This window comes from Clupea harengus, chromosome 6, assembly GCF_900700415.2.
Source record: "Clupea harengus chromosome 6, Ch_v2.0.2, whole genome shotgun sequence".
Taxonomy (NCBI): Eukaryota; Metazoa; Chordata; class Actinopteri; order Clupeiformes; family Clupeidae; genus Clupea; species Clupea harengus.
In genome coordinates, this window is record NC_045157.1 from 17,630,763 (window position 1) to 17,646,140 (window position 15,378).

Sequence of the window (15,378 nt, forward strand, 5' to 3'; positions counted from 1 at the left end):
TGTTAGAGCTGCGAACAGTAGTCCTAGCTCTACAACACTTTCTGCCCAGGCTGAGTGGTCAGCATGTACTAGTGGGGATGAACAACACTGCGACCTTGGCGTATATAAATCGCCAGGGCGGAGTGCGCTCCCCGTCACTACACCATTGGGCGACTCGCCTGCTCCTGTGGGCAGCGAGGCATGTCCTGTCCCTCAGGGCAGTTCATATACCAGGTCACCTCAACTACGGTGCGGACCTGTTTTCGAGGGGCGCTCCTCGAGCAGCAGACTGGTGCCTTCACCCACGAGTGATAGGTCAGATCTGGGTGCGTTTTTTCAAGGCGCAGGTGGACCTGTTCGCGAACAGGCAGAACACCTGCTGCCCGCTCTGGTTCTCGCTAGGGGGCGACGATCCCCCACTAGGCATAGACGCGCTGGGCCCCCAGTGGCCAGTGGCGGACGAGGGCAGGGAATTGATATTGATAGCCCCCTACTGGCCCAATCAGCCGTGGGCGGCAGATCTGGTCAATATGTCAGTGCAGCAGCCTTGGGAGCTGCCTCTGCGGAGAGACCTCCTAACGCAGGCGCACAGGACAGTGTGGCACCCCATCCGGAGTGGTGGCGTCTCAGAGCCTGGCACCTGAAAGATGCAGGCTCATAGCGTCAGGCTTGTCGGACGCGGTGGTGGCTACAATACAGAGTGCCCGAGCTGTATCAACACGGGCTCTGTATACGCTGAAGTGGCGCAGTTTTGAGCGGTGGTGTGCTGCGCGTCAGCACGACCCCATTAACTGCGCGCTGGGCGTTATTCTAGAATTCCTACAGCAGTTGTTTGATGAGGGGAAGGTGGCTTCTACTCTCAACGTGTACATGGCTGCCATTTCAGCCTGCCACGCAGGCATTAATGGCAGTTCTCCTGGCAGTCACCCGCTAGCGTCACGCTTTATGGCGGGGGTGAGACGGCTCAGGGTGCCAGAGAGACACCTCATACCCTCTTGGGATCTGCTAGTGGTGTTACGTGCTCTCACAGGGCCTCCGTTCGAGCCCCTGGAGACAGTGGACATAAAGTTTGTCTCTTTAAAGACCGCGCTGCTGCTGGCGTTAACGTCAGCAAAACGCGTTGGTGACATGCAAGCCCTGTCAGTCAGTCCATCGTGCCTTCAGTTCTCGATCGCTGGTGACAGAGTGGTTATGCGACCTAATGCTGCTTACACACCTAAAGTGGTGGTAACCCCATTCCGCAATCAGGTGATTGAATTAGCAGTTTTCTCGCCTCCTCCTTTTGCGTCAGCAGAGGAGGAACGTTTGAATAAGCTCTGTCCAGTGCGCGCTCTCCGCTGTTACGCAGAGCGCACAAGAGCTTTCAGACAGTCAGATCAGCTATTCGTGTGCTTCGGTGCACGCGCAAAAGGCAGACCTCTATCAAAACCGAGCCTCTCCCGTTGGATAGTAGAGGCTATCGTGTTGTCTTATAAGAGCTTGTCTTTAGATTCCCCGGAGAAGTTGCATGCGCACTCTACGCGGGGGGTCTCGTCTTCCTGGGCCTTACTAAAGGGCGTCTCAGTGGAAGATATTTGCAAAGCTGCAAGCTGGAGTTCTCGCCACACTTTCATTAGATTCTATATGTTAGATGTGGCTGAACCTAGTTTTCTTCATGGTGTTCTGCAGGCAAGCGATCTCTGAATCCCCTGACCTGAGAACGATGTATATGATAAGTGTGTTCATCGGTGTCTACATGTTATGTTGCACATGAAACATTTCAGGGTGGTTTCCTACAGGCGCAGGATCACGATCCTCGCCGCCTATGATAAAGGTTGCCCTGTTAATATGTTCACCGCCAGCGGCCGTAGGAACCTCTATGAGGGCAAAGGCTTCAATAAAGCTGGTGTGTGTAATTGGCTGCCACTGTATTATCACGCGGGAATGTATAGGGTCCCATACTGTTATATCGCAGTGAACTGCGATAAGGAACGTCTCGGTTACTTACGTAACCTCGGTTCCTTAAGCAGGAACCAGATATAACAAAGTTGGCGTGTACAGTGTTACCTTGGATTGATTGTCTTGCTCAGTTTCTTTCCGAGGCAGATCTGAGGGCGCGTAATAATATTATAGTACTCCTGGGAGGCGGGCCCAGGAGCGTGTGCTGACAGATCTCGCGGCCTTTCAGGCGTGAATAGATAAATGCTTCGATTTGTACCCCATGACTGACGTCATGTACCATACTGTTATATCTGGTTCCTGCTTAAGGAACCGAGGTTACGTAAGTAACCGAGACGTTTTCCATGATAGATACGTATATGTCCTTGATTGGCAGTTTTTGTGCTTTAATATTCAATTGATGATTTATATGCATTAAGTACTTTATTTAAGTATTATTTGGAATAGATTTTTATGCAATTTGAGTAATTTTTTTCTAATATTTCAGAAACAACATTTAATGTTTAAGCTTTGTACAATATCATGAGAAAAAGCAAAAAATATAATTTAGAGCATGTCATTTCACTTTAGTAATTATGCATTTGTTAGTAATTTTTTATTTATTATCTGGAGCCCATACTGAAAGAGCCTCAGGCAACCTGCCCAAAGGTTACAGTTCTACATGTAGTCAGTGTTTGAATCTGTGGTTGAATCCGCTGTAAAGACGTCATGGAACATGCGCATAAAGTGACAGACGACAGAAGTCGAGATCCAACTAGCAATCTACCGATTGCTGAACGACTTCTCTACCACATGAAATCACTGTTACCACAGCACTCCAACAGGACTAGTTCGAATCGGGCACTTCGCCATAACCCTCGTTTGTGTTAAATAACTGTTTTGAAACTTCCGTCTAGAATAAAAATCTTTTCACGTCAGATTTTGTCATATAGGCTATTGCGGACACTTTAAAAAAAAACTGTTTTGAACAATGGTCTGATGCAAATAGATTAAGCAGTGATAGATTAAAGTGTGACTTGTTAATGTCATCCCTTTCCTAACCAGCTTAGTTTATGTTGCTGCTGTTATGAAGTGAAGCAGGGTTAATTAGGGTTCAGGCAGAGGTTGCGAGGCGGGGCGTGGGGCAATTACGTCATCGGGTTAGAAAATGTGCGGATCAGGCGTCCACACGAACACGGATCCGCTGGTGGGTTGGAATCTTTCCACTTTTGAGACCGGTTTCAAAAGGTTGCGGATTCAGTGAACCAATCCGCCGGGTTTGTATCCATTGACTGCTTAAATTACATTCACATATGTCATAAATGAAAGCAATTTAAATGTATTAACATAGGAAGTTACTGATAGAAATAGAGATGAGTAAGCAACCAAAAAACAAATGGAAGAGCAGTATTGTGTCCTTTTAGCCCCCAGACATTTCTTCATGAGGCCCTTAGGGGTCATCATCAACTACCTTTCTTAATCTTGACTATACACTCTGCATAATACAGATTTACCTGTCTTGAAAACAAAACAAAAGTAAGCATAGCCTTGACAATGTCAACTCTTTGTCACATATTACATCTCGTACCGGTAAGCCTTCATTAGCCAAGGGAGGTTATGGATTCTGGAGATGGATTTTCATGCTTTTAAAAGAAGCACAGCACAGTGCAACTCAGCAGACCACAAAGTCCCATCCCATATTAGATGAAACTTGGTACTACCAAGAGACATACACTCAGAGAAAGGAGGAGAGAGAGAGTGAGAGATGAGAGAGAGAGAATGAAAGAATGAAAGAGAGTTGAAAGAGAGAGAGAGTGAAAGACAGTTGGGAGAGAGTTATGCTGATAAAGAACACTTTTATTTTTTTCCTTCAGTACACTTTCTTACACTCCCTGAAATTCTTTGCTTCACCTGCTGGGGCCTTTCTGACATTTATCTCAACTTACAGAGAAAATAGAGGGGTTCATATATGTGGTGAGGATACTTTACTGTGGCTTCAAAAAGAAGTGGAACAATCTGGCACATTCTTTTGATGTAGATGTCCATCCGTCGAAGACTACGAACACTGCTGTCCCCTGGGCTTCCTGTCCACCTGACAGACTGGCTGACTCTCTGACTGATGGACAACTCTGTTTCTTGGTCTCTCTCATCATTCCCCCGTCACACTCCCCCCCCCCCCTCTGCATGTCTGAGTACAGCCCGCGGCAGCAGCATCAACATCAGCAGCGCAGGCCAGGTGGCTGGAGGTATGCTGCCTTGAATGTTGATGATTTGATAAACAGCGTGTTCCAGGAGAGTATAGTGACAACAATATACACAGAAAAAACATGGATAGAGTACCGTAATGTAAAACCTATGTTCTTGGGGACTGCTGATAGACATTAGAGTGTTTTCTTGGAGGAAATGTGCCTCCTGATAAGGGCTGTATAGTGTAAAAGTAAAGTTCAGAGTGTCACATGCTTTGTTAATCACAGTATGCGATTCACTTAAATGACATTTATACTCTTCTGATGTCACATTCCTAACTGTGAAACACAGAGACACAACTAAACAAGTTGTTCGCTCCTGAAATAGTTTCCCTCCCATCTCCCCAAGTTTTGTATTCCAAACAGCCTCTGATGTCTTACAAAGTGACTGCCCTCACAGTTTCTGATATGCATCCAGATTCGAGGGCACACAGTGGGCAGCAGTGATGAGGGACTGAGGCAGTAGAACACCTCTTGCCCCCATCCCTCTCTGAGTGCATGCCAAAGGCTGCGATGCTCTCCCTATTACAGTGAACAGTCCACAGTATGTGTGAGAAAATGTACACACTGGAGCCAATTACTAAATACGGCAATAAAAGCTATTATACTTCAATAAAACCCCTCTCGGGCAAAGGTTAGCAGACCGTGAATCAAGCCGTGTGAGGATTTCAAGAAAATGGGTCGCTCCAACTATGGAGGCAACTACGCTGCCTGTGCACGAGAAAGGAGAGAGATGCACAACAGCAACGCCTTGTTTTCAGCTAGTTCTCTACTGCAAATGTGAAGGTAAAGTGACTATAAAAAACACAGATCGATCAATCTATCAATCAATCTGTGCAAATGAATGTTTTCAATAATGCCAGTCTTTGCATGCATGGTGGATTTTGATTTAATTACAAGGGTCTTTCATTGCCCAATGTCACATAGCCTCTCGACCATAAAGCCTGTCCTTTCGAGTGTATTTGTTATGGTTTGCTGCATTGATTATTATCGTAAATGCTTTTTTTTTTTTCATAGCCAGGCCTAGATGATTCTGTAGCTCTGAACACTTCTTTGAAATCTTGTGTGTGTTTCTTTTTTCTGTAGGCTGACAGAATGAAATTTCCATTATACATAATACAATTCTTTATGCATGCTCCACTGATTACTTACATGGAAAAGAAATACATGACCTTGCAAATTGGATGCAAGGTTTTACAGATCTCAGCACCAAGTCAGGCACATACAAGGCAATACAGATGCAAATAGGCAATTCAGAGATAAACACACCTCCTATTTCACTGGTGGTGGATATAATGATATTCTAGCTGGGGTAAGATCCCTGCAGTAGTCTTTTCTATAGAAAGACTGCCTGCCATGTGTGCTGTTGACAGAGCAATATGATTGTCATTAAGGTGTAAAGGTAACAATATGACACATTGGGTTGACTAGTTTCTTGATATTAATGTTACACTAATTTGTGTGTTTTTGTTGATCAGTGTTGTTTTTAATATAACATAGCATCCACTAAACTTCCTAAATGTTTTATACCTACAACAAGCAAGTTGTGTCAGTCTAACATTGCGTTGTCTCCAGGAGTTAATGCTTGCCGGATAAAGAATAAAAAAATACACCATTCCTGTATCATGAAATGTCAAATCTATTAAGTACCATGCCCGAGCAGTAGGGGGTAGGATTTAGGCTGTCACCATCCAATACTGGTATGTGAGAGAATTGCCCATAATAACAGCACATGTATGCTTTGCTACTGAATCACAGTCTACTCTATAGCATGGACTTTATCCAGTCAATGATTTCACACATTGTCAAGCAACGCCTTGTAGCAGCCATTAGCTACTTAGCTACATACAAACAAGATTCCCAGAAATACTAAGCTTTTTCACCTTAATTAACAACATACATTATATAGGAGTTCTCAGATCTGCTGCCTTTGCCATTATGTGGCAGAGGGTATAAAAATGTCAGACTGTACTTAGTGATAACTACAGAATTGGCAGTCAGGATTTGTCATAAAGTACAATTATTATAGACATTTCTCCCTATCTAAAAACAGAAATGTTCAATGAATCAAATATTTTGTGGTAGCAAAGTTTAAACAGGCAACTGAGTTATTGTGGAAGGTTATGCAATTTCCTCAAGAATCTCAAAACTTTTATGGTTGATACTATACAATTTATTTTACTCCATTTTATATCGGGTGGTATTAAAAGAACCAGAGAAGGTGGTGACTAAAGATGAAAGAACAAGGAGCAATACCAATACTGGGCCTGCTGTCTTGACATTCATCTGGGGGCACAAGTGAGAAGCCTCGGCCTTAACATTCCTGTCCACAGCAAAAGGTCAATATCCAAGTAGAGAGAGCCAAAGCACCAGAAAAGGTCAGAGCTGTTGGGGGATTATTTTAAACAAACTATAACTCTATGGGAAAAGGTATGTTTGATTTTAAGCGAACAAATGAAATTAATTTCATGATAGTTGACAACAAGTAATAATGAGAAATTATGCTGTTTTGAATAAAACAAACATTGAATAAAAAGATTTCTGTTGAAAAGGGGATTTCGAGGGTGTGATGAAGTTGGCAACCATCTTAACATGCTGTTCCTTGAATATTGTAATGTGTTTCAATGCCCGCAAAGACAAAGTTCATGACCTTTCGGATCTCTCCAGAATCTTCCCACATATGCCCAGGAGTCCTCAGAGTTGACCTTACTTCCTGCTTCAGGCAACAGAACTCTCCATGGAAAAACAAAACATGACATGGAAAAAGTGATTTAAAGCCACTGAATTTGGAATAAAAGCTTTAAGACAGTTTTTTAAGACACCCAAGTTCTCTGAAATGCTTTTAATCTACGTATACCACATATATGGCTGCTCTGATGTGACCTTTGACCGTTTCCTCATTTAAATCTGATCAAATTCTCCATCTTGAATGTGGCTATATCATCTCATCTATCCTTCACTGAACAAAGTGTAACGTAATTTGGATAACACAGTTAGTAGAGCCCGGCAGTTCAGGGAAGTAATCAACGATCAATTCTATTTTAATCAGTTAAAATCATGGGAATAAATAACAAGGAATACAATGGGAACGGTTCCCTCGCACTGATTCAGTACAGTGCACCTTCCCTCCATCATTCTTTTCCCTAAGCAGTGCTAAGACGGAGTCTGCACACCTCTGTGACTTCTCTAATGCAGGGATCCAATGCTACTTGGCTGGTACCCCTGGTCACAATCAATTAGCACAGTAATGTTGCCTGTGGTACCGAAGCAGAGAGATGTGTCAAGTGCAATGTCCTTATTTAATCGATGACACCTTTTTAATGGATTTTTTCTCCAAAGGTGAATTGGTCATTGCCTTGTTTATAGTATTGAGAGACATCAGGTGTCATCCTTAATCTGTCTTTCAGTCCAACTTTGGTAAATGCTACAATATTGTTTTGCCTGTTAATGGCTGCTGAGCAAATTTATTTCCATAAATAACAAAGGGATAAAGGTAATATCTAATGTCTTTACAGAAATAGCTTGACAAGGTCAGGCAAGCTTTATTCCACTACCCTAACATTGGTTCTGTTTCAGTGCTTAACTGCCATGATTGTTCTTAAAGTCGCCTAATGCAAACTTTTGCTGATCTGTAAAGCTGCTGCAGAGGAGGTTCACTGACTTTTGAAAGGGTGTGTGATTTTGCCAAAGCCCCTTGGATGTGGTGCAGCCCCTTTGCAATGATGCACAAAACCCAACGAGTAACGCTTCAGCTCCCTCCTCCACCTGGGGATTTCCTCCGTGAGCCGTCCACTCTGCCCGGCTATAATGGTTTCTGAAGGGTGTGTACACTCAGAATACAGATATTTCTGCCGGCCGTTTAGATGTACATCAAAACGCATTTCATCAAACAGTGATGGAGGCCTGGGCTCTTAGTTAACCATGAAAGACATTCTATTGAATGGCAGATGTAAATTCAGCATGACTCGAGAGCTAAGCATACGCTCTCAACTGTTCAGTGTGACTGATTAATATACATTTTACATTTAGGGAGGGACAAAGGGATATTATTTTCTTTTGTCCCTGGCTGAAATGTTTATATATGTTGGGCCTTCCTGTGGAGAACTCTATAAATCAACTGACAAATAAATCAAGCTGACTGTTCAGTGAAATAATTTCTCATTTGATCCTTGCAGGCTTGTTTTCCTTTATAACAATTAAGAATTGTTGTTCTAAGTCACTCTTTTCCATGAAGCACACAGAAGTAATCCCCCTCCCTCCTTCTCCTTTTTTGGTGTGGTAGTGTTGGAAATGCAGAGCAGATCCTCATGCTTTTCAGAAGCCATTACGTAAATGCAGCCTAATGACTTCACAGTGGGAGTCACAGCCCCGTAACCAGCCTGCTCTTTTAGTCTCCGCACTGATCAAATGAAAGTCTAATTTCATTCTGCCTCTTGACCTCTCATTCCTCACCGGGTATCCGAGGTTCAGGGGGAATTCACATCAAAGCCCAGAGAGAGCGGGTGGGAAAAGGAGTCAGTCTTGGAGGCAGAATGTGGTCCAGGGGAAAGGGGGAAAGGGCACCTCTTCTTGTGTGGGTGGGTTTTCAACAGCTTTTGGTAACCCTTGCACTCTCTTAACAGCAAAGGATGAGGCTGTTTGAAGGATAAATACATGAGTTTGTCATTTATATATTCTTCAACATCAAAAAAGAACAATAAAATAAACACACATGCACACATACATCAAATTGACATTTCTCTGTGGAATTAATTACAATGGTTCATGCTTCATAAATTAGTTCAGATTAAAAAAAAAAAAAGGCATATAAATCTTTGGCTCATTCAGGTCTGACAGTCATTGGTCACCTTGTTTCTCTCATCTGGCAACGTTCCAGACCATGACATCATGTCACAATACATGCATTTTAGATTGAGGGCTTCAATGTGACCTAGGTTGCTAGGAAAACTATTCTACATTGGATTTCACAGTGTATTGGACACCATACATCAGAAGGCTCAAACTGCTTTAAATTACAAAGAGGATACAATGTGCATGAAGGCACTGCTGCCCATAGCCAAATGAGTATGAAAACAAAGTACTACCAGCTAAATAGCTCATTCTCATTACAGGGCCTATTTCAAGGTTAGATAAATGCATAATAAGCCATCAACCAAAAATTGAAGTTATTACATTGCCTACTGGGCTAGTAATCTAGGAAAATAGCTGTTTAACTTACCTGGGCTGCCTGTGCTATCTGAGTCAAAATCAAGCTTTATTCAGTTTGTTGTCAGTGGAAACCACTAAATCATACAGAACATTTGAGTTTTTACAGGGAAATCTCTTTCAACAGGTTACCAGTAAAGAATAAGTGAAGAATAAATGCTTCTCAGCCTTTGCCCTTATCTCTCGTTATAAAGTAAAGTGAGTTAGTATTTCTTAGCTATTTGTATTATCTTTATAGATGGCTCATTGCTTTATGTAATGTATAATGCCTTCAAATTCAGATGACAGCCATCTACACTCCTTTCCTTGATGAATGTTTTCATGTTTTCTCAACTGCATGTCAGAATACCCTCATTACATGACACATTTTTCTGATGAAAGACATTGAAAGCAACCTGTTGTTTACATTGGTCTCATCGGATGGTGGTTATGCTCAGAGTAAGTGGTTGACAGAAGTCTTCTGATGTGAAATCTCGCCATGGTAAATGTTTTTTTTTTTTTTTTTTAAAGAACTACATGGCTTCCCTTAGGGGAACACAGATGATAAAGTCTTCAGGATGTGTTGAATGATTCCTGTCTCTCTGGGTCCAAATTTCTTCTGTAATCTAACTGACCGTTCAGCAGCTGGTGCCATGTTCCACCCTGTGTAATAAAAACCTTCATCCAACTCTCAGTGCCCACCAGCCACCTATTTAGAGAGTTGTGCATGCCCAAAAAATTGAAATTGAAATGGAGGTCCCGGTAATGACAGGAGCCAACAGAATACTAACTACCTGATTTTGTTGTCATTGATCGTGGCTGGAGCTGTGTCTGAGTTATATTGGAAGCTCTATATGCACCATTGAAATATTCTGTAAAAATAGCCTGTAGTTCAGGTCACAGCTTGGCCACAGTCATCCATAAATTGTCTAATTAGTCAGAGGACCACACAACACCTGTGGGCATCTGGCCCTGCTATTGATTACACTCAGAGTGCCTCAGGTGGGCCTGTACCTGCTGTAAGGTAATGTAGGCAGGGGATATGTGCTCATGATGTAATTGGAACAGGGCCCTTGCTATTGGTTTTAAATTTGGCTTTTTCATTGACTGATTGCTGTGCACTTCAGAGCTGTAACAATGGTTGGCACAGTCACAGGTCTATTGATAGGTCTTTGAGCAACAATACACTTCATTATGTTGGTACTAAATGCTGTGATAAGTATAGGAATATAAATAGGCGCTAAAAATCAACACCTGCTAAATCCCTTTCTATAAACGTGAAATGTTTGGATTGTATTTCATATAATTACATTAAACCAGTATTTTACAGTGTATTTCCAAAGGCTACTTTTAGGGAAGCTTTAAGAACAGATTATCTCATAAAAAGCATTGTTAAATTAAGTTTACAATGAATCTGTTATGAATCCGAAATCCGTTATTACCATAGCCCACGCAAGTCCAATAGCCCAACCTCTAAATAATAGCTGGTTTTCCATTCAACTTTTGAATGCGAATTTTGACCATTCGAATATGAAATTCTGGTAAAGTGGAAACCTCTAAATCGAATAAGAAATCGATTATCTATAGGGGATGCTTTAACTCCCGATTAGCTTAGGGTATGATGCGACTAAGGTTGATAGATACGAGTTTATTCGCATGAAATCGCATTCGTCGAGATTTTAAGCTCAACATTTGAACCCAAGGCTGTTCACACAACTGCTCCCTTGATAAGGAGGTTGTCCATTTTTGTCCATAATTTGCATAACACAGCAGATAGAAACGCGCACAGACTCGCGTCGCGCTTGATATATGCGAATGAGTTGGATGACACCCAGCTAATGACATTTGTTTCTCAGAATGGGACTTTCCCCAACGTAAGAGGAGGTGGTGTAGAGCGCACCGGGAGGTGAATAAGGAGTTCAGCCTGCGAGGAGGCTCTTGTGACACCTGCTGGTGCAACCTTCTGCTATTTACATCTCGATCCTCAATCACTGTAGCTGGGAGCGATACACTAGACTTCCCACATCCAGCGGCGGTACGCAGGACTCGCCTTCTCGTTCCATCTCTCGGGTTACTCATTTGAACAATAAAATAAACTTGGGAGTTGGACATGCAGTCGAGGAAAAAGGGCAGGGTGGGTCACATAAAACTCAAAAAAAGTTTGATTACAACTGAGATTTCTCCAACGCTTCAACATGTATTGATTTGTTCTCGTCTCCTGCCTCTCCGTCCCAAGGCAGAGTGGGAGTTCTAAGCGATATTGGAGGCTACTATCATCTGACCATCATGCTCAAAGCACAAAACGGTTCTGTGTGTTCTGAAAGTAAAAGTAGGCCTATCCGTGGCTGAAAATAATATTTCATATCTAGCAGACGTATGTAATATTTTGGATAGGCTACCTGGAAAACATTCTTCCTTTTGGGAAATGAAATAATAAATAAATAGAATTTAGGCCAGGTTTATGTCTATATGATAAACTGTCTATAATAATCTCATATTCTTTGTACTTCACAACAATTCATTATGATACAAGATAACCAATGTCGTGAGCATAGATACAAGTTCATTTCGAGGTTTTATACCTTCCGGAAGTGTCCGCAACGTCAAAACATACAATGACCAACTTAAACATCGCATTCCTCCTAACGAATTCAGGTTGGGGTTCTACTGCCTAAACGTTTCACATGAATAATTAATGAGATTCCAAGCATCTTTTCATTCTAAACAAACATCAGCGAGGTTTTAAAGTGGGACCTCGCTCTGCGAATGGTAATATACCCCCTCCCTCCCCCCTCCCCACACACAAACCCTCCGTCAATGAAGCCATTGGTAGGATTGTTTGGGTTTTGTCTCAAATGTGTTGTCTGAACCCATTCAGCTCGTAGTCTGTGCCTCGATGTATTGGAGACAGCGACACTGCCCTCTTCCCCTCCCCGGATCCAGTGACTTGCGCTCCGATAAGTAAACAGTAACCTCGTCGACTATCACTCGCCTCTCAGCAAATCAGTGTGCGCTTTGGATTCCGTTCTCGTTCATTGCAGGATGGCATTACCTCCGTAGTGGAGTGAGAGACAGTTTTATTTCACCGGGGTGGGCTAAGTCCACAAGTTTGTCTTATATCTTCAGTTTGGGAAACAGTCATTGCCTCTGGGCTTAATACGGGTTTGTCCCTGGCTGCCTTGACTACAATTGTAGTTAGCTACACAATGTCAGTAAGTAGAGTGCGTACGCGAATTTTGCTTTTGCAGTGTCTGATCACCGGTTCCCTGTGTACCGCGTTCACTTTCACCGAGGAACCTGCGGAGAGAGCTGCCAAGTCGGATGGATATTGCAGTAGGATTTTAAGGGCTCAGGGAGCAAAGAGAGAGGGCTACAATGAGTTTCGACTGAGAGTTGAAGGGGACCCAGATAATTACCAACCCGGGAGCACATACAGAGGTACGTATGCCCTGTAGAATTGTTGCCCTGCTATTTGATAGAGTTGGAGTACTTTCGCGGGTCTCTGTCCCAGCGTCTCGGACAGCGCACCTTATCACTGAAGTCCATAAATGGTGTCGCAGGGTTAACAAGAGAATAAGCAGTAGCTTATATTTTATTAGCGTGTACGGAGAAGAGCGGGCTTTTGCCTGGAGCTCGAAATACATTCGAGATAGAAAGCCATCTGGGTTAAGTGAAAAGCCCTAAAGGATGTTAATGAATGCTGCAATAAAAATGCAAAAACTGATGCTGAGTATAACCACTTTCACTGAAATTTGCTCATCAGAGGATGTTTAACTCTGACAAGGATGCTAATGGTATAATTATATTGACATGCAAAGCTGTTACATAGTTCAGAGCAATTAAAGCCTGATGAATTTCAAACACCTATTTGGAGATTTCAGTTTGGCAAAGCAGAAGATAAATAACTCTTACTTTTTTTTAAATGTCACAAACAACAAAAACAACAGATATCTAAGAGCTTTCTATAGCTGGTTTGCTTGGATGCTTCTCGTGGGTTCTACTTGCAGTTGAGCAAGTTAAAATTCAAAGACATAAAATTCATTCAAAGACATAAAACTAGCACACAACTATTAAAGGAAGCCAGTAGTGTTTTATTATGTAATGAATCTTTCATGGTTCGAATTCTATTAACCTCCTCCTTCTCTATTTTGAACAGTGACGTTGTTTGCGTCCCACCCTGCTTATTTCAGAGGCTTCACCCTCATAGCTCTGAGGGAAGGCAGAGAAGGGAACAATGATGAGGATTATGCTGGGAATTTTCAGGTAAGTTCTAAACTCTGCAGTTATCCCCGTTAGGCTGCATTCTAATTCCAGTGTGGATAAGTATTGTAATGCCTGTCTGTGAAGTTGTACTGGTCTTTGTCGTACATTATCAGGCACCCCTGATATTAACACAAAACCATGTTGGCTGGTGTAGGGGATATAGAGAACTTGCCATAGCTTTTCTCTCAGAGGAGCCACATGTGCGTTGAGCCACACCTGCCTGTGCTCTAATGTATGTGCCATATGCTGCTGTTGCTCAGCCACCAGGGGTGCCTCTCTGAACAAGCTCTCATGCAATATGAAAAAATCACAGGGGAGGGAGGGAGGGCGAGCGGGCGGGCGGGCGGGCGGGCGGCGGGCAGGAGGATGGGAGGGTTGAAAACAGCCCTGAAACCCTTCACATACTCAACACACCTTGACAACCAACAGAGTTGCAGAATTCTGCTTCCGTGAAAGACCTCCACCAGTGCACAGACGCAGAACTGAACATGTGCACAAACAAGGCGTATATGCACTGAAACACACAGGAGCATATGGAAATGCGTACACAGACGCTCACGTGTTTGCACCCAAACACACACACACAAATACACACACTCACACACACACTCACAGACACACACATAAACACACACACACACACATACACACACAAAAACACACACACACATGGTTCTAGAGGCAGCTTGATTACCTCTCACCTCACCCACTGAAATCCCTCCATTTATGAGCCCTGATGCGTATGTCCACGACCAGTCCATTTCACACACCCCTGAACACATTAACAAGTCCACTAACAAGTACAGGGACATGGAGTGAAGTGCTTTCTCTCCCCCTCCCTCTCTTCTTTATGACTCTCCTGAATGAAAGCCATTTCACATGGGCATAAGCCAGCCTGGTGAAGACGGTAAGTGCAGACTGAGTACTCCGCTCGTTGCTCCCACCCACCCAGGGATGGAGCGAAACAGTTGGAGACAATGTGTTCATTTGGGGGTAAAAAAAGAGAACAAGCCTGCCTCTAGCACCAGTGCCCTTCCCACTCAGCAAGGCAAGTGGAGTTTAAAAACAGGTCAATTCAACAGCGTGCAAAGGCTTTGACCAAACAGGCACTTTAATATCTGGAGCCGCTTGGCAAATCAAAGTAGGGAGCCTTTGGGGTATGCACGTATGCCTTTGTTGTGGTATTACCTTCTGACAAGTTCAAGAAACACACACAGAAGGCACGTAGGAAAATAATTGTACAGTGATGAAACAAGCTTTTGCTTTGTTGTCGGGCTAGCTTTGGGTAGCTTTTTGTCTCGACACATAGACCTCTCGGTGAGGCTCAGAGGAAGTGTTTCTTTTTTAATATTTTGATACTCTGTCTTCACTCCATCACCTGCCATCCATCTTGTTTTTGCTTCTCCACCCCTGGGCACAGAATGCCCTTTCACACCCCTACCCCTCAGAACCCAGCCTTTCTCTGCACTGCATGAGTAATCATTTCAGTTTCAGTCCACAAGGCGAGAGCAGTTTTTGAACGTGCCCGAGCTAGAGGAAAGAAAAGCTGTCGTTAACAGAACGGAGTGCCTTTGAGTAATGAAACATGTGGATTCCTCTGATGCAGTGTTGGACATTTGCATAGTAGTTAATGGTGTATAATTGAGATACATATGGGATGTTCCTCTTTAGAGCAGAAACAGAACTGATTCCCTATGCTTGGTTTCAAATACTGTAGATGTCAAAAACATCATGAGAACCCTTCTCATCTCGCACTCCTTCGCTCTCTTACTCTCTCGCTCCCTTTCAC

The 15,378-nt window shown here is 43.1% G+C and overlaps 1 protein-coding gene across 2 annotated transcripts in view; it reads left to right on the plus strand.

Annotated features, from left to right (window-relative positions):
• Positions 1-12,151: 12,151 nt before the first annotated feature.
• spon1a (spondin 1a) overlaps positions 12,152-15,378 on the plus strand; it is a 92,170-nt gene continuing 88,943 nt past the window's right edge. For both annotated transcript variants that reach the window (XM_031569231.1, XM_031569232.1), the window contains exons 1-2: positions 12,152-12,764; positions 13,483-13,589. In XM_031569231.1, the coding sequence (XP_031425091.1) occupies positions 12,533-12,764; positions 13,483-13,589 (339 nt within the window). In that variant the 5' untranslated portion in view covers positions 12,152-12,532. The remainder of the gene's footprint in view (positions 12,765-13,482; positions 13,590-15,378) is intronic.